This window comes from Peromyscus eremicus, chromosome 20, assembly GCF_949786415.1.
Source record: "Peromyscus eremicus chromosome 20, PerEre_H2_v1, whole genome shotgun sequence".
Taxonomy (NCBI): domain Eukaryota; kingdom Metazoa; phylum Chordata; class Mammalia; order Rodentia; family Cricetidae; genus Peromyscus; species Peromyscus eremicus.
Genome location: NC_081436.1, coordinates 2,931,694 through 2,953,425, shown reverse-complemented (window position 1 = coordinate 2,953,425; position 21,732 = coordinate 2,931,694). Strand labels below are relative to the sequence as shown.

General features: G+C 51.6%; 1 protein-coding gene across 1 annotated transcript in view; it reads right to left on the bottom strand.

The window, feature by feature from the left end:
• Positions 1 to 795: 795 nt before the first annotated feature.
• Positions 796 to 21,732, bottom strand: part of Galnt6 (polypeptide N-acetylgalactosaminyltransferase 6) — a 38,868-nt gene continuing 17,931 nt past the window's right edge. Inside the window, exons 5-12 of the mRNA XM_059247066.1 lie at positions 13,332 to 13,481; positions 11,860 to 12,094; positions 7,589 to 7,706; positions 6,175 to 6,375; positions 5,544 to 5,675; positions 4,965 to 5,066; positions 3,124 to 3,276; positions 796 to 2,302 (exon numbers count right to left, since the gene is read on the bottom strand). Coding sequence (XP_059103049.1) covers positions 2,189 to 2,302; positions 3,124 to 3,276; positions 4,965 to 5,066; positions 5,544 to 5,675; positions 6,175 to 6,375; positions 7,589 to 7,706; positions 11,860 to 12,094; positions 13,332 to 13,481 — 1,205 coding nt within the window. The 3' untranslated portion in view covers positions 796 to 2,188. The remainder of the gene's footprint in view (positions 2,303 to 3,123; positions 3,277 to 4,964; positions 5,067 to 5,543; positions 5,676 to 6,174; positions 6,376 to 7,588; positions 7,707 to 11,859; positions 12,095 to 13,331; positions 13,482 to 21,732) is intronic.

The following is a 21,732-nucleotide window of genomic DNA, read 5'->3' as shown; positions in this document are numbered from 1 at the left end:
TGCATGTGCCCAGTGTGCCCAGAGATGACATAGATCTTCCAGAACTGGAGTTACACATGGTTTTGAGTCACTGGGTGGCTGCTAGGAATGGACCCCAGGTCCCCTGGATAAGCAGACAGAGCCTCTAACCACTGAGCCATCTCTTCAGCCCCCCTCCCTTTCTTTGAGACTGGGTCTCACTATGTGGCCCTGGCTGGCCCAGAACTTGCTATGTAGACCAGGCTGTAAGACTGACATCTGCCTGCCTCTGCCTTGGGACCCACCAAGGTCACCTTCCGGCTTCTATTCCCATGACCAGCTCTCCTACGGTCTGTTTCCCAGGCTCCTCCTACCTTCGCCTGGGGTTTGGCTCGTGCTGAAGAGCTGCTTATCTGACATCTGTCCTCAAGTCCTTCCTTTGATGGGGTCGACCGGCACTGAATGAGGCCTTCCCTGACTCCCTTTAACTCCTTCACTAGCACATTCTGGGGATCGCTTACAGGGTGGGAGTCTACGGGGCAAGGGCCCCTTCTCACACCTACACACACTTTACACCCAACACACTGGCTAGAGGATGCTTGCACTTGATGGTGGCTGTAACAGAACAACGTGGTTCTTCCCAGTTTGTTTCAGCCAAAGCAGAGTGTGTGGAGCCCAAGTTGAACACCCTCTACCAATATCATAAAACCTTTATTTCCACCGGGTCCCCATGTCAGTCTCTCTTCCCTTCCCCCACCCTGGATCACAGCTTGGCCAGTTTCCTTCCCTTTGGCTAGACCACCCCTGTCACCCAGGGGACACGGGAGACTTCTTCCTGCACTGTGCAGGTGCATGGAGTGGGAGGCAGCTGTGATCCCATGGCACCCTCATGTGGTGACAACTTGCTACTGAAGTCCCCCAAAGCCTTCCTGGACGTTCCGATTTTCTTGCGGCAGAACGGTGGGGTCCAAGTTGATTGTAGAAAGGTTGGCATCCTCAGGTCGGCTCCACACGGGGCACTCGTGCAAGGACAGCTGAGGGGTTAGTCCCCCAGTCATCTGCACACTGTTCCCGACCCCTCGGACTCGCTAGGACTCTGATTAGCCTTATTGGGGATCTGGCCTCAGAGCTGCCAAACATCTTGCCAGGGACCTTGGACAAAACACCTGTCTAGCTTCTGCTGAAAAATAAATTAAGAAACTGGTCTAGCATAGTTCAGGGGCTGCAAGGCATTGCCCTCATATTCCTCACGCGATTTTTTTATTGCTTTCAAGACGAGGTTGAACTCTGTAGCCCAGGCTTGCTGGCCTTGGATTTAGGATGTATTAGTCTCTAAGTAGACTGCAAGCCTGGGCCTTCATGCCTAGTTCCTGCTTTGATTTTTATCTCCTTATGTGTGGGGTAGAACACAGGGGCCAAGGCCTTATGACTCGAGACTCACCGGCACCTGAGCCCATGAACTTCTTTCAACACTAACAGTCCAGGATTCTCAACGTGGTCTCCCATCTTGCTACCTGGCTTTCTGGAGGCCAGCCAGCCAGTCAGAATGGTCAGAGAGAGGTCAAGAAACGGCAAGGCTGGCAGCAAATACATGGCCTAGTGTTCTTGCGTGCTGGAGGGAGCCCTGGTTCAGCACCAACCAGCTGTCACTGAAGAAAAGGCCCCTACTTCCTCTTGTCTCCGCTCTCCTCTCCTTCCTTCTTTTCTGTTTTCTGTGGTACTAGGGAGTCAAACCCAGGGCCTTTCCCTGGACTATATCCCAGCTCTGTCTCAGTCCTATTGGTACAATGGCGGCTTCTTTCCGGCTGCTCCTTTCTGGCCGCTCCTTTCCTGTCTCGTCCATGCATAATTGTGCAAATGCTATAGGATAAAGGCACTCTGTGTAAGTCAGAACGGTTTGGCACTAGGGTGTGCTAACAAGGGAGGGTCTCTGCACTTCCAGTTCTTCTGTAGGACGTACTTCCAGTCTGCTTTGCAGGCCATTGTCTCTAGGAGACGAGGAAAGCCTTGGGCCAAGTACTATGTGACCTCCTGGTCTCTTCCACTGGCATGGAGGAAAGAACACGGGACCCGTTGTTGCAAGAATTAAGAAGGTTCTGCCTTGATGGCCACTGGGCTTAGAAATCCAACTCTCAGGCCCCCAGAAGAGCCAGGGGAGAAGACTTCCAGATGTTCGGTGACCCCACCTCCTGAGGCCCTTGTTGGATGCACACTGGGGATGATCCCAGGCCTAGACAAATAGCCAGAGCTGGCGTGGGTCACCAGGGTTACAGGGGGCCATGGCTGGCTTTTTGTCCTGGGATATCAGACAGGTGCCCGATCCTGAATTTTTGAAGAGTTGATCCTGAAAGGGAACACAGCGAAGGGTCAACCTGAAGGCCACGAGACAAGGGCAGTGGACAAAAGGCAAAGGAAACAGAGTGAGATACAAAGAGGGCACCCATGGAGACGCTGGGCCCCAGGCCAGCTCTAGCCTGATGGCTGTTGTGGAAGACAGCAAGACCATGGCTGATAGAAAACAAATAAACAAAACCCTTTCAGGGCCTCCCTTTCCCCAGGATGACCAGGCTCAAAAACTTGGGGCCACGGCTACCTGCCCCCCTTTTCTGCTTCTGGTTAAACTTTGGCTCTGTCCTTTCTGGTAGCTCCATGGTTAGGCCATTCTTGTTCTCTGAGCTCGGGCTTAGTGAAGTCACCACCACTATCTCACGGCGCTGTGGTCAGACTCAGGGAGGCCTGAACCCCAGCCTTCCATTGGCCAGGTGTGGGGCCTGGGCAAACGTGTTGAATTTCATCTGGTCACTCTGTAGAAATGCGGACGTAGTCCTTTGGGATGGAACCCCTAAACTATTAAGAGAGACACTGCCTGTGCATTGCTTTGCACACTGAGGCAGGGGAGCACCATGAGTGACTCTTCACCTTCATCGATGTGGATTCAGCCTTACAATGTGCCTTGGGAGAAGTGCCCGGATCATTATCTCTGCTCCATTTTTTTTTTTAATAGCCAGAACCAGACGTTACCAGACAATGACCAAGTCCACACCTACTGTGCACTCTACCCTGCTCTAATCCCATGATGCCCAGGCAGAAGAGGAAGAAGATGGAGAAGGGGCAGATGTGGTGCTCTGGACTCATGGTCCCGAGCTTTCTGGGCCACTGACTCACCTGGGTCAATTCCCATTCCTCGTCCTTGGGCACTTTGCTATTTTTGCCAATGAACTGACAGCTCCTAAGGCCCAGCGTGCTAGCACTGGCGTGTAGACACAGCTGCTTCCCAATGTTGTGACGAAGGTCCCTCTGGGATGTGTACTCAAAGTACTGGAAGTCAAGACAAAGATGTCCTGTGGAGCAGGCGGCCAGCCTCCCCACTACCTCCCGAAGTCACTTGCCCTATGGTGCCCACGAGACGGCTTCCTGGGGGAGGAAGCGAGGCTGTGCCGACTTTTCGTGATTTGTGTCATGATTGTTGCCACATCGGGTTATACTGGATAAACAGTGCATATAGAACTATAAATTAGAATGTACCTTAGTCTTATTTTAAGCACTACCATGAAGTCACACGCTGGAACACTAGCCCTACTTTTTTGTGTGTGACACGGAGTTTTTTTTTTTGTTTGTTTTTTTGTTTGTTTTTTTTTTTTTTTTTTTTTTTATATATAGCACAGGCTAGTCTATATCTCTTGTCATATAGACCAAGCTCATGATCCTTCTGCCTCAGCCTTCCAACTCCTGGAACATTGTGCCATTCAGCCCATGGCATGTGCCATCTCAGCCATCTCAGTCACCTGCTGGTTCTGGGTTTGCCGGTAAATCACCACTGAAATAAAAGATATCCACCAATGAACCACCCACAATCATCTCCCAAGCTAGTTGTATCTGAATCTGCCTTTACATGGCTGTTTCATTTGCACATTTCGGCAGTCGGTTCGGGCCACCTTTATCTTGTGTCCGCTCTGTTTTTATTTACCAGCTCTGGGTACTGGATGGCTGAGGGGCAGTGGACAGGAGCATGCTGGCTTGTTTTTGTTGCCTTGAAACAAGCTAGGGTCATCTGGAAGAAGAATCTCAATTGAGAAAATATCCCCATCAGCTTGGCCTGTAGGGCAAGGCTGCAGGACATTTCCTTGGTTAATGAGAGGGCACACCCACTGTGGGAGGTGGCGCTCCTGAGTAGGAGATCCTGGTGGGCAGGAAGCCCGCTGAACAGGAGCCTGGAGAGCAAGCCAGCAAGCACTGTTTCCCCATGGTCTCTGCTTCTGTTCCTGCCTCCAAGTTCCCGCCCTGACTTCCCTCCACGGTAGAATTGTAACATGAAACCCACCAGGCAGTGATGGTGCACAGATTTAACCCTGGCACTCAGGAGGCAGAGTCAGGTGGATCTCTATGAGTTTGAGGCCAGCCTGGTCTACATAGTAAGTTCCAGGACAGCCAGGGCTACATGATGAGACCCTGTGTCTATAACCCTTCTCTCTTTTGGTCATGGTGTTTTATCACAGCAGTAGAACTTTAAGACATGGAGTTCTAGTTACCCCTCAGGGATGTGCTGGGGCACTGTGGGGTATGCGTAAGTTTCCAGGATGTCGGTAGGTGGCTGTGGCGGGGTGGGGAGTCACTACTGGAGGTGGAGTCAGTGTGGTAGTTTCTGGTCGGGGGGGCATTAAGAGTAAAAGCTGAGTGCAGGTGTAGGTGGGCGAGAGTGCTCCACAATTCCCCACGGCCCCCAGCAGCTAGTCTCACCCACAGCCCTCTGTTGGCAGTGCCCCCTCGTCCTCTAGCGCCCAGCATGATGCCAGCTCTGAGCCCCGGCTTCAGCTGTCTGGGCCTATCACGCTTCCCCATTCAGCCTAGCTGCTTCCTGCCCCAGGGGCGACACCGCCTCCCGCACCTCCTCGACTGCAGGCCTCAGGAAAGGACTACTGAGTAGAGAAAGGGGGACCGTGGGAAGAGGGGGTGCCTCAGAGACGGGCTTCCGTCGGGCCCGCCCAGGATGAGCGTGTTTTCTCTACCTGATTGCCGCCAAGGTTGTGGCAGTCATACATGATGAGGGGCTTCCCTCCGCGGTTGTTCTCGCCCACGTCCAAACACTGATTGGTGCCAAGATTCTTGATCTGCACAAAGGGGAACAGAGGGGAATCAGGATAGCTCAGCTGGGTGTGGGACGCAACTGGGTCCTCTGGGCATGAACCCAGATGCCTGGAGCTAACAGCAACGTGTGATTGAAGAGCCCTGAGGATGGGCAGGGCAGGGTTGGGTGCCCTCTGTGGGGAAAGATGGGCAGACCCTTAGGATGCCAGGTCCTGGGAGGTCTTCAGCACACAGGAGCTGACCCTACCCTCAGCATCACCTGGGACTTGTTCAAGATCTGGACGGAAACTGAGCATGGGGCCAGAGATGTGTATTGACCCACCTTCCTGGGCATTCTCCCAGACTTAACACTTCAGAATCACTACTCCCGGTTTCCCCCTTTACCGGATTTTTAACTATTGGAAGAAGCCCCAAATTGTCTCCCTCATCCTCCTGGCTTGGCCGCTCCTGGGCTGCGTGGTCTTAATTTCTTTGGGGTTCTGATGGGCAGGCTAACTTACGGCTCCATAGAAGGTGGGGTTCAGGTCTGGGACAAACATCTCCGGGTAGACATTTTGCAGATACCAGGAAAAGTTGTGGCAATGTAGCTGTTCCCTCAGCTGCAGTCGCTCCGAAATGTCACCGAAATTATTCTGTCAACCAAGTCAGCCCCCCCCCCCCAAAGGTGAGTGCCACCGCCCAGACAACATGGAGCACCGAGGTCACTCTCTCCTGCTCGTCACGGCTACCGGTTCAGCCTCTCATGCTGTATCTGACCCCCTGCCTCATCTTGGGGACCTCACCACCTCACAACACTCCCTCATCTCCTGTGACTGCCCAGTCAGCCCTCCTGGTCTTCAACTCTGAGCCGGTCAGAGCCAATTCCTCCAGGGACGGGCTCTCCTTTCTCCTTTCCCCTCTAAGCGATGCTGGGAGTCTCCCCCCCCCCCCAATCCCCAAGGCACAACTAAAGCTCTCCCTCTTTCCTCTAGCCTCAGAGCCCTGTGTTCACTGGGCTAGCTTACAGACTTATGAGGAATGGAGGGAGGCAGGAAGGTAGAGATGGGACAGCCCTGCCATTGGGCAGCTGACCAGGGGCCTGCGGTTCTACGATTCTCTGACCAAATGCTACCCAGGCACCCAGTGTCTTACCTCCTGGACCATCTTGGCTGCCTGCAGATTCCTCCTATAGAAAATCTTCTTGTAGCTGTCCATCCAGACCTCAGCCAGGCGCACCTGATTGCGCGCGATGACGCTGGTGCCCTTGGGGAAGGTGTGGGGACTCTTGGTACGGAACACGTGGCCCACCACAGAGCAGGGGATGATCTCCAGCTGGCCCCCACACTGCCACACCTGACACAAAAGAAGACGAGGCTGGATGATAAGCTCTGTTCTGTTCACTTCCCAGAACGCCAGACCCCAGGTCCTAGGACGTAAGTAAATGTCGCCCTCTCTACTCCGAAGAAAGAGACACTGATGGGCTTCCTCCTACGGCACAGCTACTCGTGTCCAGGCTGGCTGTGCTGCTCGCTCTGGGTAAGTGAATGTGGGTGTGCAGAGTCCTGAGTCACCAGGGCTCACGTCAGAGAAGAGACAACTGGTTAGTTCTGCGCTACACGCTTGCTCTCAGCTCTGGGCTCTTGGCTTTCTGATCTGGAGACTCGAAAGCTTACCCAGGAGTTACAGGAAACCTGGCCTCCCCCACATCAGAGCACCAGTCAGTGGCCTGTGGGCACTGGGCCTTGAGGATGCCAGTTTTCCAGGAGAGATCCTGGATCTGGGTCAGAGGCTCATTGAATGTGTGAACCAGATCCTGGCTGGTGGCCCTTCTCTATGCCAGCGGGCTGGCTGGAGACATCGCTCCCACTGGTCTCTTTGGGGGTCTTGTTTTGGGAGGTACCTGTCATGGACGCAACAGAAGTCCACAGTCACAGCTACAGTAACATCAGAAGGCAATTACGTGCTTAATGTATGCCAGACACTGAGATGGCCCCGTTAACGAGCCCATTTTCCTATTAATTAATGAGCTGGGGATTCCTGCAGCTTCCACAATCCTTCCTGACCTCTCTTGATTTGCCTCATTCTCAGAATTCCTCAGAGTTCTGCCTCCATCAGAACTGGGTTCCACCTCTTGTCTCTCGGTTATGAAGAGCTTGTTGAAAGCACATGGGGAAAACCCAAAGGCCACCAGGGCAGGTGTCCTTTGACTTGGGAAGAGGAGCCGGATTGCTCCAAAATGGAGGATGGTAAACTGACTCCTGGCCAGGTTTCATCTTCACCCAAACCACTTCCCACACTCTTCATAAATCAGTCTATTCCCCTGTACTGCTCCCATGATTCCTTCCCTCTTAGAAGTTCTGCCCTGGAATTTGGTTCAAGCCTTCAGACTCGTCTCCAGAGCCCCATTGCCCTCGTAGGGAGAGTGGAGCCCTGGCAGGAAGCAGACACCCTTTCGAGTTCAGTTCCAAAGATGACACCCTTGAAGTTATCAATGCCCAATAAACAGCTTGTCAAGCCATCCCCCGAGATGTGGAGGTTCCCCCCTCAAAGCCCTCTTCGTTCTCACCCGGAAGGACATTTCCACATTCTCCCCTCCCCAGATCTCCATCTGGTTGTCATAGGTACCGATGTGCTCAAAGTAGGCCTTGGAGATGGAGAACAGGCCGCCGGCAAACGTCGGAGATCTGGAGAGACAGGGAGAAGCGCACGTATCATCCGTGTATCCTCACTTAGCGAGGCATCAGATGTCTGGCGGGGAAGGCTGGTGGCTGGCTCCCCTCTTAGGCCTCCTACTTCATGTCCTCCGTGCCGGTCACGGAGCCCCTCCTGATAACTTCCACTCTGCCTGCCTCCCCTTCTAGAACTGGGCCCAGGAGAGAGGCAGTCAGCACTACTCGATTCTAAATGAACTCCTGCATCTGTTCCACTAGGGATACAGGAAACATCACCCAGAAGGGCCTGAGTGCCATGGCTGCAGCTGGAGCTGACAAAGGCAACCTAGCTCCTGGGACCAGAGTCTAGAGAGAGGAGAAAGCCCAGCTCTCATTTCATGTGACTAAAGCAGAGAGGTGACCACCTCCAGAAGCCCCGTGAATCAGATTCTGCAAACAGGCAGGATTCGGGCTGCGCTGGCTCCATTCTGTGTCAGGGTCCTTGTCCCTTCATGGCCACAGTATCAGCTGGGGCCTAGCCTGCTAATGTGTTTCAGACTGCCTGAGAAACTTAAATTTAGAGGAAAGCTGCCTGTTGCCTTGAACATGGGGCACAATTAAGAGGTATTCCTGGCCGGGCGGTGGTGGCGCACGCCTTTAATCCCAGCACTCGGGAGGCAGAGCCAGGCAGATCTCTGTGAGTTCGAGGCCAGCCTGGGCTACCAAGTGAGTTCCAGGAAAGGCGCAAAGCTACACAGAGAAACCCTGTCTCGAAAAACTAAAAAAAAAAAAAAAAAAAAAAAAAGAGGTGTTCCTGGCAACAGGGTAGGTGGACAGGGAGGACGAACTCGGTCTGGACTGTGGGGAGTCTACTAAGGTTCTGGCTTTCAGACGAAGGCAAAGAGGTATAGACCCAAGTCAAGACTGGGCCAGTGTAGCAAGGTGACGGCACAGGAGTCCAGTGAAGTGGGGGATTCCCTGGACCTGCTCTTGTCTCCTTGATGTTGTTCTAAAGCCACATTTCAGAGGGAATTTCAGTTGGGAAACCCTCATGCTTGGGCTGGCTCTCTGTCACCTCTTCTGTCTTCTTCCAAGGGTCGCTCAGAGAGCCCCGAACTCCAGATGAGCACTCTGTAGCTAACCTGCTCTTGAGAGTGTCTGAGAGATTCCCAGACTGGGGGGTGGAGGGCGGTCACTGACAAATTAGCCACGAGGATAAACGCCACTCAGGAACATCAACGTGGACTCATCCCAACAGGTAGCCTCGAGAGAGCCCTGTATATCCTGGCCTACTTCCTGGGACCCTGTGTCCCCTAGCCCTCGACTCAGCCATCCACACTTTGAGAACGAGGGCATGAGCTGTTGAAGGACCACCATAGGAAGCGTTTCTGGTAGGGCACGTGTGCTGCCAGGACACCTGAACCAAAGAGCACATTCATTCCACAAACACTGGCGCTTTGTCCTCCCGCTGATGGTCTCGCAGAGGCCAGGACGTTAGCAATGGGTGAGGGCCAGGTGCCCTGCCCTTAACCGCGCTGCTGTGTGCCTGGCCCGGCCTGGGTGGGGTAAGGGTTTGTTGCTAGACCTGCCAAACAAAGGCTCCTATGAGACAAACAGTCAGCAGGCAGTATTGATTCCTTCCTCTCCTGTCTGCTCTTTTCCCCTCTTTTTATTTATTTTTTTATCTTTTTGTTTCTCAAGATGGGGGTGGGGCGGGTTGTCTTATTTTTTTTTTTTAAAGATTTGTTTATTTATTATGTATACAGTGTTCTGTCTGCACATGTCCCTGCAGGTCAGAAGAGGGTGCCAGATCTCATTACAGATGGTTGTGAGCCACCATGTGGTTGCTGGGAATTGAACTCAGGACCTTTGGAAGAACAAACAGTGCTCTTAACCTCTGAGCCATCTCTCCAGCCCCTGGGTTGTCTTATTCTATAGTCCAGGCTTTCCTGGAACTTTGTAGCTCAAGCTAGCCTAAAATCTGTAACGATCTGGACAGGAGAACTATTGGCACACAGTGGCTCAGCAGCTAAAGTACTTGCTATGTGAGTGTGGGGGCCTGAGTTCAGATCCCAAAACCTCAGGGAAATTCCAGGTGGGCATGGCAGCCTGCCTGGAACTCAAGCCTGAGAGACAGGACCCCCAGAGCAAGCCGGCCAGCAACCCCAGCTATGTTGGTGAGTTCTGGGTTTGACTGGGAGACAGTGCCTCAGTGAATGAGGTGGAAGATCAGCTAAGGATGGCTGCCATCACCAACCTTGGAAACATGAGCACACCAGCAGAAGCCCTCCACCTATACGTGTGCCCACAACACATGCAAAGAAGTGTGCACGTGAGCACCTACACACACACCTGCACTCACACACGCATGCACATACTTAAGTGCGTGGGTATGCATGCATGCACACACACACACACACACACACACACACACACACACACACACAGCAGAAAAAGAAAAAATTCCCTGCAATCTGTAGAGGTTTGGACAGGCAGGGAACAAGAAGGCAAGGCTCCATGGTCTTTAAGCACGTAAGCTCTCATCTATCTGGCCTGATTGCAGAAGACGCTGTGGTCCTCAACCTGGGGGTCGCGACCCAGCTGGGCTGCATATCATACATTTACATAACAGGAGCAAAATCCAGTTACAAAGTAGCAATGAAATAACTTTATGGTTGGGAGTCACCACAACATAAGGAACTGTACTAAAGGATCACAGTAGGAAGGTTGAAAGCCACCAGTAAAGAACAGTTTTTACTTTTTTTTTCTTTTTTCTTTTTCTTTTTCTTTTCTTTTCTTTTTTTAAAGATAAGGTCTCTCAAGGCTGGCCTGGAGCTGGCCAGCCAAGGATAACTTGAACTTCTGATATGTTTTCCCTTCCAAAGGTGGGCTTCAGATGTGTACTATCAGGTTCAGTTTGGTTTTCACATTTTGGAATGATTGTTTAAAAAAAAAAAAAACCTAACCCCTGCCTCCCTGCACCCTGAAAAAAAAAAATAGAACACCAACAGACTATAAGTAGGTGGCTGGCAAGGTTAGACTGTTACAATGTGTCCCTTTAAAGAAAAGTACAGGGCCACTGTAACAAGCTTCAAACTGATGTGGATTCCCTCACCTCACCCTGCCCCAGACTGAACTAGACCTTTGCACTGACCACTGATATACATCTCAGCACCTTAAACATTTTAGTTTTGAAACAGGTTTCACTGAATTTCCCAGGCTAGCCTTGAACTCATACTGTAGCCCAGACAGTGCTGGACTTTGTTATCTTCTTGTCTCAGCTTCCTGAGGGGCTGGGATTATGTGCTGGATAGTTTTAGCTTGACACAGGCTAAACTCATCTGAGAGGAGGGAGCTGCAATCGAGAAAGTACCTCCAAGACATCAAACTGTAGGCAAGCCTGTAGGCCATGTTCTTAATTAGTGATCGATGGGGAAGGGCCCACCTGCAGGGCTGGTGGTCCTGGGTTCTACAAGAAAGCAGGCTGAGTGAGCCATGGGGAGCAAGCCAGTAAGCAGCATCCTCCATGGCCTCTGCATCAGCTCCTGCCTCCAGGTTCCCGCCCTGTTCCTCCGATGATGGACTATGATGTAGAGGTGTAAGCAAGCCACATAAACCCTTTCCTCCCCACCTTGCTTTTGGACATGGTGTTCTGTTGCAGCAATAGAAACCCTGACTAAGGCAGAGCACGAGCATTTGTCACCCAGCCCAGCACTTACTTTCTTTTTCTGAGTCTTTTCAAAGACAGTGAGCTGGGAGCCCATGACACACCTACTCTACCTATTACAAAGGTCAGTCCCAATGACCTCCACACAGCACCTCTCACCTGCCCTGCAAGCAGACGTCTCGGCCTTCTAGGTACAGGGAGAAAGGAGCAAGACGTAGATAAAAAGGCTGGCAGAGGGCCAGTGGTGAACAAGAGCAAGCTACCATGATGTGAGGCTTATGGTCCATGCTGGTCACACAGGTCCTTGCCTACCCTTTACTAACTGCAGGGTCTGAGGTCACCTGCTGACCGCCTTGGGCTTCCTATTCTCACTTGTAAAACAGGCTGACGGAAGGACCTACCTCACAGGGAGTGTGGCTTGATAAAGCATCTAACGGATGTTGGTGTGGGATGGTACAGGTCCCCTAGAGGTGAGTGGGCAGAGGCCAGGGTAGGGGCTCACCAGGATGCGGTCCTTACTTGATGGGGTAGGTCTCATCCTTGCGCCTCTGCTTCTCGTGTGCGGGGAGCATCTCCCAGCCAAAGGTCAGGCTCCAGTCGAAGTTCCCACGACTGTGGGCTTTGCCTTTCTGTACAGGTGTGGAGAACTTGAAGGTGTTAAAGTCGATGGTGACGATGTCTGGGCTCGCCACCACTGTCTTATCCTCAGCAATTCGAGCCAGGAGGGGCTCCAGCCAGCCATGGAAGCACTCACCTGCAGACCCAGACCAGAAGGTGGAGGTCAGGGGCCTAGCCGCAGCTGAACCCTCTACCCTCAGAGGAGACCCAGGAGGATGGGGGTGGGGAGCACAGCAAGCTCCACAGTAGGGGACACAGCATCTCTGAGAGCCTCTTCTTCCACCTCCTGAAAGGTGGGCGTGGCTTTGGAAGGGGAACAGTAGCTTTAGGGGAGCAACCAGGTCAGCATAAATCAGATGCAAACTACCACAGACCCCATCTGAGTGTGGGCTTTGGAACAGCTCTAAGTCCTCCAGATCACATCAGCTCCCAGCTCTGACTGTATGTAGAACTACCCTCCTCCCGGACTCTGGGATCTTTTCTTTCTTGTCTTTCCTTCCCAGAGCTTTGTTATGCAGTCTCCACTGGCTAGAACTCACTATACCAAGCAGGGTGACCTCAAACATGCAGTGATCCTCCTGCCTCTGCCACCAAATGCTGAGATAACAGGCACGTGCCACCACACCTAGACAGTTTGGGGATGTTGAATGAACATAGTAAGTTCTACATCACTTTATTGCTTTAGATTTATTTATTTTGCCTTATGTGTATGTTTTATCTGCTTGTATATCTGTGCACCACGTGTGTGTCTTGTGCCTGCAGAGGTCAGAGGTCAGAAGAGGGCATCAGATGCCCTAGAGCTGGAGTTATGGATGGTTGTGAGCCGCTATGTGGGTGCTGGGAATCAAACCCTGGTCCTCTGTAAGAACAAGTGTTTTAACCTTTAAGCCATCCTTTGAGCCCCTTATTCTAATTTAACAGTACTTTGTTAGGTGAGGGAAACCGAGGCTCGGTTAATGGCCAAGTCAGAGGGGAACCTGTTACAAGCTGGGTTCCTGATACAAGTCTAGAGTTTTCCAGTTTCTATTTTTCTTTCAGAAAAAGTAAAGGGGGAGGTCTTTTTAACTCCACACAGCCCTATAGAAAAGTCCCACACAAGAGTGTTCGCAGTGGGGACAGGAGTTTCTCTTCAGGGTACATAAGGAAGGGTAAATGGGGATCAGGACATACTGCCAGCTATTCTGAGTCACCAAGCCTCATGACTGTGCTCTCTCAGGACCATGCCTGGAGTCGGTGTGAGGGAGGGGAATGTGGAGGAGCCCCAAGCCTCTTACTCCTGAAACAGAAGGACAGGGTGGTCTCAACCCTTCCTGATCTGCCCGTGGCGAGGGGCAGGTATCTAGACCTCCACCAGGCGGGCATCTCCTACTCACAGTGGGCGTCCAGGAACGTGAGCACCTCGGCCTGCGCCACGCTGGCCCCCAGCAGCCGGGCCGTAATGAGTCCTTTCCGTTCCTGCTGCCGCACCACCCTCACGATCTGCAGCTGCTGGACGTACTGCTCCAGCCTCTCCTTCAGGTATTCTGGAAGGGACAAGGCCACTGTCACCAGCTTCTCTGCTAATCCCCTGTGGACACCAAGCCCAGGTCTGGATGTCAATCCTCCCACACACCTGTGCAGAGCCACTACACAGAAGGTGAAGAAGTCGGAGAGGGGAGACAGGCAGGGAGGAAGCCCTGCCTGTGGCCGGGTCCCCTGGAGGACAGGTCTGTCACCAGGGTCCTGACCATCCTGCCTCCACCTCCCCTCCCAAGTGCTGGGCATGCCCAGGAAGAATACATACTTTTCACAAGAGAGCACTATATATAGAAGAAACTGTGCTCCAAGTACCCACAGGCTTACACAACCTAGGGACCCAAGAACGGTGGGGAGCAGGGCAGACATGATCGTGTATATTAAGGAAAGACAAACTGCCTGGGAGAAAGACAGATCACGGCGATCACAGTGGGTGGTCGGTGATCTGCCAGGGTTAGTGCAGGCCGGACAGGAGGGCCCCTCTGCTAGGGTACCAGCTCCTCCTGAGGGAGCACGCTGCCTCCTTCCTCTTCTTTCTGCTCCACACACAGACTGAGCTCATGGACTTCCCTTGGCTCTTCCCTTTATGGGGATACCTGGAGAGGCTCTCCTGGCTATAATGGGTAGCGCTCCCAAAGGACCCTGGGATTCCATCTGAAATCCTTAGGACATCAAAAACAGTTTTATTTTGAAGGATTCCATCTTGAAACATCTTTCTGTTTTAACTTGTTTTTGTTGATGAGTTTCACTGTTCTTGGCTGCCCTGGAACTCACTCTTGTAGACCAGGCTGGCCTCGAACTCACAGAGATCTACCTGCCTCTGCTTCCGGCGTGCTGGAATTAAAGGTGTGTGCCACTACACCTGGCTTACTGTTCTATTTAATTTTTTTTAATTATGCATACGTGTGCATGTCTGTGCATGTGAGTGCAGTGTTGCAGGGCCCAGAGGATTCAGGTCCCCTGGAGCTGCAGTTAGAGGCAGGGTTGAGCGGCCCAGTGTGCCAAACTTGGGTCTCTGGATCTTAACTCCTGAGCCATCTCTCCAGCCCTCTGCCCTGTTCTCAACCATGTAAAATGGAGTTGCTCGTAGTTTTAGCAGCCGAGGACAGCTGTGACAACTGTATGTGTCCTTTACCTTCCAATTGTGGGCTCACAGTGGGCCTTGCTCTGGACACCATGCTTTGTAAATCACAGGTCTGGGGCTGGAGAGATGGCTCAGAGGTTAAGAGCACTGACTGTTCTTCCAGAGGACCCGGGTTTAATTCCCAGCAACCACATGGCAGCTCACAACTATCTGTAACTCCAATTCCAGGGGACAACACTCATGGCAGAACACCAATGAAAAAAAATTACTTTAAAAAATAAATAAATAAAATAAATCACAGGTCCTGGAAACAATTTACTAGGCTGGCACCGGTCACTCACTCTCTCTCTCTCTCTCTCTCTCTCTCTCTCTCTCTCTCTCTCTCTCTCTCTCCACACACACACACACACACACACACACACACACACACACACACACGCCACCCAAACACTTGAACACCTACTATGTACCAGTCTCTAAAGCAGGTGACTTCGTGTTCCAGGGTTAAACAGATGGAAAGTCAAGACTTAGAGCCCAGGTCACCCCAGCAAACACGATGGCGGCCACAGGATCCCACGCAGCCTGTGTGTGAAGACTTATTGCCTCTAAGAGCTGAGGCCACCTACCAGGACTTAACGAGTGTGAGTTTCTTGGGGCGGGGGTCCCTTAGTTATCTAGGGTCTTGCTTTCCCCTGTGTGGACCCCAAGGGGGAGGGAGAAGACAGGGACTTGGTCAAGCTGCTCCTTGGTCACTGCCAGCGAGAGCAGAGCCCCAGGGAAAAAAACTATACTTTGAAACTTGAACTCTTTGTTTTTCTTGTTCAGCCTTCTGGTAGACAAGTGTTCCTGACCCTCTGCCCTTTTGAATGAAGCCTTCTGGGCCGTCACCTGAGGAGAGTGCTTGTCTTGCTCCAGAAACGGAGCTTCTTGTCTTTGGTGCCAGGACCTGACTGTTCCAAGCCTCACGTGGTGGCTTCAGCCCAGCAGTGACTTAGTGTCTGCCATGCACTGTCCAGGGGCGGCACACTGGCCTGGGCAGGGAGGGTCTGCCACACCACAGCACAGCACATGCGAGTCCCAGCCAGGTGTTGCTGACAGGAAGGAGGAGCCCAGCTGGGGTGTCATCTCAGCTCTGCAGAGGTCTCCCAGAGACCCTGCTCGGCTCTGCTCACCGGAAGCTCATGGTGGAGATAACTGCAGGCAAGCCTCTCAGGAAGTGGGTTGTGTGGTAAGACAGAGAGCAGCTCTGAGCCGTGACTTGCAGGGCCCTATGCTCTAGAGTTCTCCCACGCCTTCCTTCCAGGCTCAGGGGGCCAGGCTGGGAGTTCCTGGTTCTGGGCTCAGGTCCTTCCAGACAGCCAGACAAGTCCCCACATCATCCACTGTCTGTCCCACCTCTGGGATTACAGGACATAGGACCCAGGACAGACTATAGCAGAGCCGAGCCTAGAGACAGGCAGACCAGCACATGCTCTCACGCCCCTCAGATGAGAGTTTGTGATTTAGGTTCCATAGTCTGTCACTCCTTCCTCAGGACAGGGGTGAGTAAACCAGCCCTCTCCTCCACCCCATGCAGCCCACGCTCACATGCTGTCTGTGAATGAGAGCTCCAAGGCTTTCCTCCAGCCCCGGAGAACTCTGCACCTCAGTGCAAGCCTGCTCCTCCCCAGCCTCACCTCATGACTCCTCCACACCAGCATCCCTTTAGCTACTCTGCCCAGAAGCCAAGCTGGGCTCGCCCTGATCCGTCCCTTCTTCAAAGCTCCTCCGTCAACTCAACAGCAAGCTGATCAGTTCTTACCACATCCCTACTGTCGCCTCAGCTAGAACAGCCAACGGCTCTCCCAGCCTGGGGGTCTAGATACAGAAGCCACCTTATACTGCAGTTTCCTTGCTGGGTGGTGGAGGTGCGTGCCTTTAATCTCAGCACTCAGGAGGCAGAAGCAGATAGATCTCTGAGTTTGAGGCCAGCCTGGTCTACAGAGTGAGTTTCAGAACTACGGGGAGAAACTCTGTCTCGAAAAACAAAACAACAAACAACAACCCCCCCCCCCCCCCCCCCCCCGTTTCCTTTCTCTCTTTCCTTACTGTTTGATGAAGACGGTTGAGAACCTCAGACATGCTGGACAAGTGCTCTACCACCAAGCAAATGCCATAATCCCAGATGGCCCCATCATTTTCTCTTCAGGGTCTCTAATCCAGGCTGGTCTCAAAGTCGTATTTTATTCTTTCATCTTTTGAGTTTCTAACATTAAAAAAATGTACGTGTATGGTGTTTTCCCCTGCATGTATGTCTGGGCATCATGTATGTGTGGTGCCCAAGGAGGCCAGAAGAGGGTGTCAGATCCCTAGAACTGTAGTGACAGGCAGTTGTGACCTGCCAGGTGGGTACTGGGGACCGAATCTGGCTCCTCTGAAAGAGCGGCTGGTGCTCTTCAGGGTTGCGTCCTCCTTCCAGCCCCTGGCATCTCTCCTGCCTCTGATCTCAAACTCCTTATGCGCCTGAGGATGACCCTGAATTTCTGATCCTCCTGTGTCCACCTCCTGCACACTGGGATGACAGGCGTGTGCCATCATGCTTGGCTAATGTCCTGCTGTGGGTTGAACCCAGGACCCTGTGCATGCTAAGCAGACACTCAACTGAATTATATATTCTTGACCTCCTGCTGCGCCTCAGAGTTATCTCTTAAAGCTGTGAATCAGACAGTTTTTGTGAGCTTTGTTTAAGACACGATGTCACTATACACTCCAGGCTGGACTCAGGCTCACAATTCTCCTGCCTTAGCCTACTACAATTAGGTAATTTTACTAACAGTGTTTCAAAGGTGCATTAAAAACAAATCCAGGGCCAGTGAGCCGACTTGGTGAGTGAAGGTGCTTGCCATGAAGGTCTGGCAGCCTGAGTTGAATTACTGGACACAGAATGGGAGAAGAGAACCGATTCTCCCGTAAGCGCAAAGCCCTGGGTTCAGTTCCCAGCACTCGGATGGGAGCGGGTGGGAGGTGGGGGGGGGGAATCCAACCAAACAGCAATAATAAATAAAAAAAACCCACCCCAGAATTAGAATATAAACCTAGCAATTTCACTTCTGGGTACAGATTTAAAAATTAAAAACAGGGACTGAAACAGATATTTTTACACCCGTTTGTAGGAGGATTAGTCATAAAAAACTACTTGTAAAACCATCTAAATGTCCACCAACATATGTATGCATAATGAGGCCTATCTCCACTAGACTAGGGAATGTTACGCAGCCTGAAAAAGAAAGGGGACTCTGATGCATGTTCCACAGACAGATCCTGAAGACACTACGGAACGTGGAAGAAGCCAGTCCCAGAAGACAAGTGCGGTATGAGGTACCGAGAGTGCGCAAACTCCACAGAGAGAAGGTAGAATGGTGGCTGCCAGGCGCCGGGGCAGATGGCTCTGTGGTTTTAGCGGGCACGGAGTTGCAACATGGGAAGATGACATAGGTCTGCAGATGGAGTGGCGATAGTCACACAGCAGTTGGGTGGACCTGGTGCCAAAGGACTGTGCACTTAAAAATGCAAAGACGGGACCAGCCGGGGATGGCTCAGAGGGCGAAGGCGCAGTGCTCAGGACACGAATTCCATTGCCAGAACCCATGTTAAAAAAAAGAAGTCCGGCCGGGCGGTGGTGGCGCACGCCTTTAATCCCAGCACTCGGGAGGCAGAGCCAGGCGGATCTCTGTGAGTTCGAGGCCAGCCTGGACTACCAAGTGAGTCCCAGAAAAGGCACAAAGCTACACAGAGAAACCCTGTCTCGAAAAACCAAAAAAAAAAAAAAAAAAAAAAAAAGAAAAAAAAAAAAAGAAGTCCGGTGTGGGGGTGTGTACCCCAGAACTCCGACCGTGAGATGGAGGGCAGAGGCGGAGAGTCAGAGGAGAGGAGGGGGGTGTCTAAAAGTTGTCCTCTGACCTCCATACATGTACCATGACATGGGTACCTGTACTCAAACACACATGCATGCACATACAATAATAATAACAACAACAACAACAATACTTTTTTTTGAGGCACGGTTTCTCTATTTAGCCCTAGCTGGCCTAGAATTCAATCACTATGTAGCCTTGGCTTGCCTGGAACTTGTTATGTAGACCAGGCTGGCCTCAAATTCACAGAGACTCGCATGTCTCGGCCTCCCAAGTGCTGGATTAAAGGCAAGTGCCATCATGCCTGGCTAAAAGGAATCTTTTCTTTCAGAAGAGAAGGGAAAAGATGAAGAGGTGGGAGCCTTGCCTACTATGCACAGGGTCCTAGGTTTGATTCTCAGTTTGAGCACGCACACACAAAAGAGCTGCTCATATATTTAAAAGAAAAGTATTAAGTTCATATATTAAAATTAAAAGTGAAGCACAGAATGGCGATGCCGGCCCCTCTTGCACTATGCATGCTCGCTTGCCACTCCTGACACGGGTCTCGTGACTCACTCTTGTTCACATATTTTGTATTCGTGTTTTTGGCTGCCTTGCCCACTTCCTTTCTGCCTTGCCAGCCTGCCTTCTCACCAAGACACCACACCCGAAGGCCCTCGTGCTGGCTGTTGTTTCTGTGGGGAACAGCCTGAGTGGCATCTCCGTTGAAGGAGTTCCCCGACTCGGTGGCCTAGCACTCTTCCAATTCCTCTCTTAGTGGAATTGCTTCACAGAATTCATGATTTTCTGAGATTACTTTCGGGGGGGGGGGGGGGGCTGGAGAGACGGCACAGTGGTTGAGAGCCCTGGCCGCTCTGGCAGGGGACGTGAATTTGGTTCCCAACACCTACTTCAGGTGGCTCACAACTACCTGTAACTTGACCTCCGTCCCTCTTCTTGCCTCTGTGGACTACACTCTTGTGCACATTTCCATACACAGGCATATTCACATATACATCCATACAAATAAGATCCTATTTTTTAAAAAAAAGACAAAATAAAGGTATTGGAGAGAGAGGTCAGCAGTTCGGAGTGCTGGTTGCTCTTGCGGAAGTCCTGGACTTGGTTTCCAAGACCTACATGGTGGCTCACAACCATCCTTCACTCCAGTTCCAGGTTTTCTGGCCTCCACAGATACCAGGGATATACATGGTACACTTACATACATGCAGGCAAAGCACTCATAAACATAAAAAACCCTAAAATTCTAAAATGATTTTCTGTCTTTTCAACTAAAAAAAAAAAAAAAAGCTAAGCAGCTAGGTGGTGGTGGCTCACACCTTTAATCCCAAAACTCAGAAGGCAGAGGCAGGTAGATATCTGTGAGTTCCAGGCCAGCCTGGTCTACAGAGTGAGTTCCAGGACAGCCAGGGCCACACAGAGAAGCCCTGTCTCAAAAAGCCAATAAATAAAATAAAAAAGATTAAGCTCCAAGAAGACAGGGCCGTAAGAGGTGAGGTATGGGCTCTGGTTCTGACTCGTGGCAAGGAATTAAAAGTCCCCCAGCCTGGCACAGGGTCTCCTCCCCCAAGTATCAAGTGCCCATATAATCTGGGTCACAGGCTGCGGTGGGGCACCTGGATAGGAGTAGAGAAGCAGGTACACTGTCCTTCAGAGACACAGCCCTTTTGTGTGCGTAACAAGAGCCAGTTAATCTGATCAAACAGTCAAACGTGTGGGAAACTTTATCCTGTGTGGATAGACATGCAGCAATTGCTGACCCCATGGTTCTGTTCCCCACTGAATGGCACTCAGAGTCCTCCCGGGTCTGAGAGGCCTCGGGGAGGGGTGTGGCTTCTGGCATGCACACTGCCCCTAGGATTACTTGTAGAGATGTGCCTGTGACTACCACTGTGGACAATGACATCTGTCCAGTCAGGGAAGATAGCATACAGGCTCAAAGCAGGACCCAGAAAACGAAGGGGACCAGCCAGAGTTCTCAGGTGAGAATTTAGAGATGATAGAAGTGGCCTTAAGAGGGAGTATGTATGGGTGCTGGAGAGGTGGCCCAGTGGTTAAGAATTCTGGATGCTCTTACAGAGGACCTGGGTCCAATTCCCAGCATCCATATGGAGACTGACGATCATCTGTAACTCCAGTTCCAGGGGGTCCTCTGGCCTCCAAGGGCATCAGGTACACACATGGTGCACAGACATACATGCCGGCAAGACACTTAGACACAGAAGGAAAAACAAAACAAAAAAGAATGAGCCCCGGGCAACAGGAGGTGACCAGAGAGAACACAGGAACGGGGTCTGGAGAGATGGCTTAGTGTTTAAGAGCATGTGATGCTCTTCTAGAGGGCCTCAGTTCGGATCCCACATCAGGTTGCTCAAAACCACCTGTAACTCCATCTCCAGGGGATCCCCTAGCTTCCTAGGGCACCCGCACTCACATGCACATACCCACACACGTACACATATAATTTAAATATATTTAGGAACACAGGCCCAATGGCCGCTGTGGAAAGGTACTGTCTTGGTTGATCTTTTCCTTTCTTTTTTGTCAACTTGATACATACTAGAGAGATTAACAATTGAGAAAAGACCTCCCTAAGATGGACCCGTAGTTCAAAGCCGATGGGACACTTTCTTAATCAGTGATTCATGTGGGAGATCACTGTGGGTGGTGCCACCCCTGGTCACGGAGTCCTGGGTTATATAAGCAGACCAGTATATAGTGTTCCTCCATGGCCTCGGCTTCAATTCCTTTCTCTGGGTTCCTGCCTTGAGTTCTTGTCCTGACTTCCCTTCGTGCTGGGTGACACCTATAATCTAAAATAAACCCTTTCCTTTCCAAGACGCTTTTGGTCATGGTCTTTCGTCGCAGCAACAGAAAACCTAACTAAGACAGAAACTGGTATCAGGAGTGGGGTGTTGCTGTGACAGACCTGACCATGGTTTTTTCGGGGGAGGATTGTGGAAGGACTTTGGAACCTTGTCTAGAAAAGCCATTGAGGGTTGAGATTTACAGAGCTGTTATGGGAACTTAGAAGATAATGTTGAGAGCAGAGCAGATAATGGAGGCCTGGCTTGTGAAGTTTTGGGGGTCCCTTAAAGATTATATTGGGGCCGTGAGATATTTTGAATTAAGAATCTGTGGTTCTGTCAGCGAGGGCCGAAGACCCCGCTGTGATTTAGAAGAGGCCAGAATCATTGAGATGAACTCTGCTGGGAAGTGTTTCCTTGGGGTCATCACACAGAAGCTGTGATCCAGAGAAGACCAAGGCTGGACCTTGTA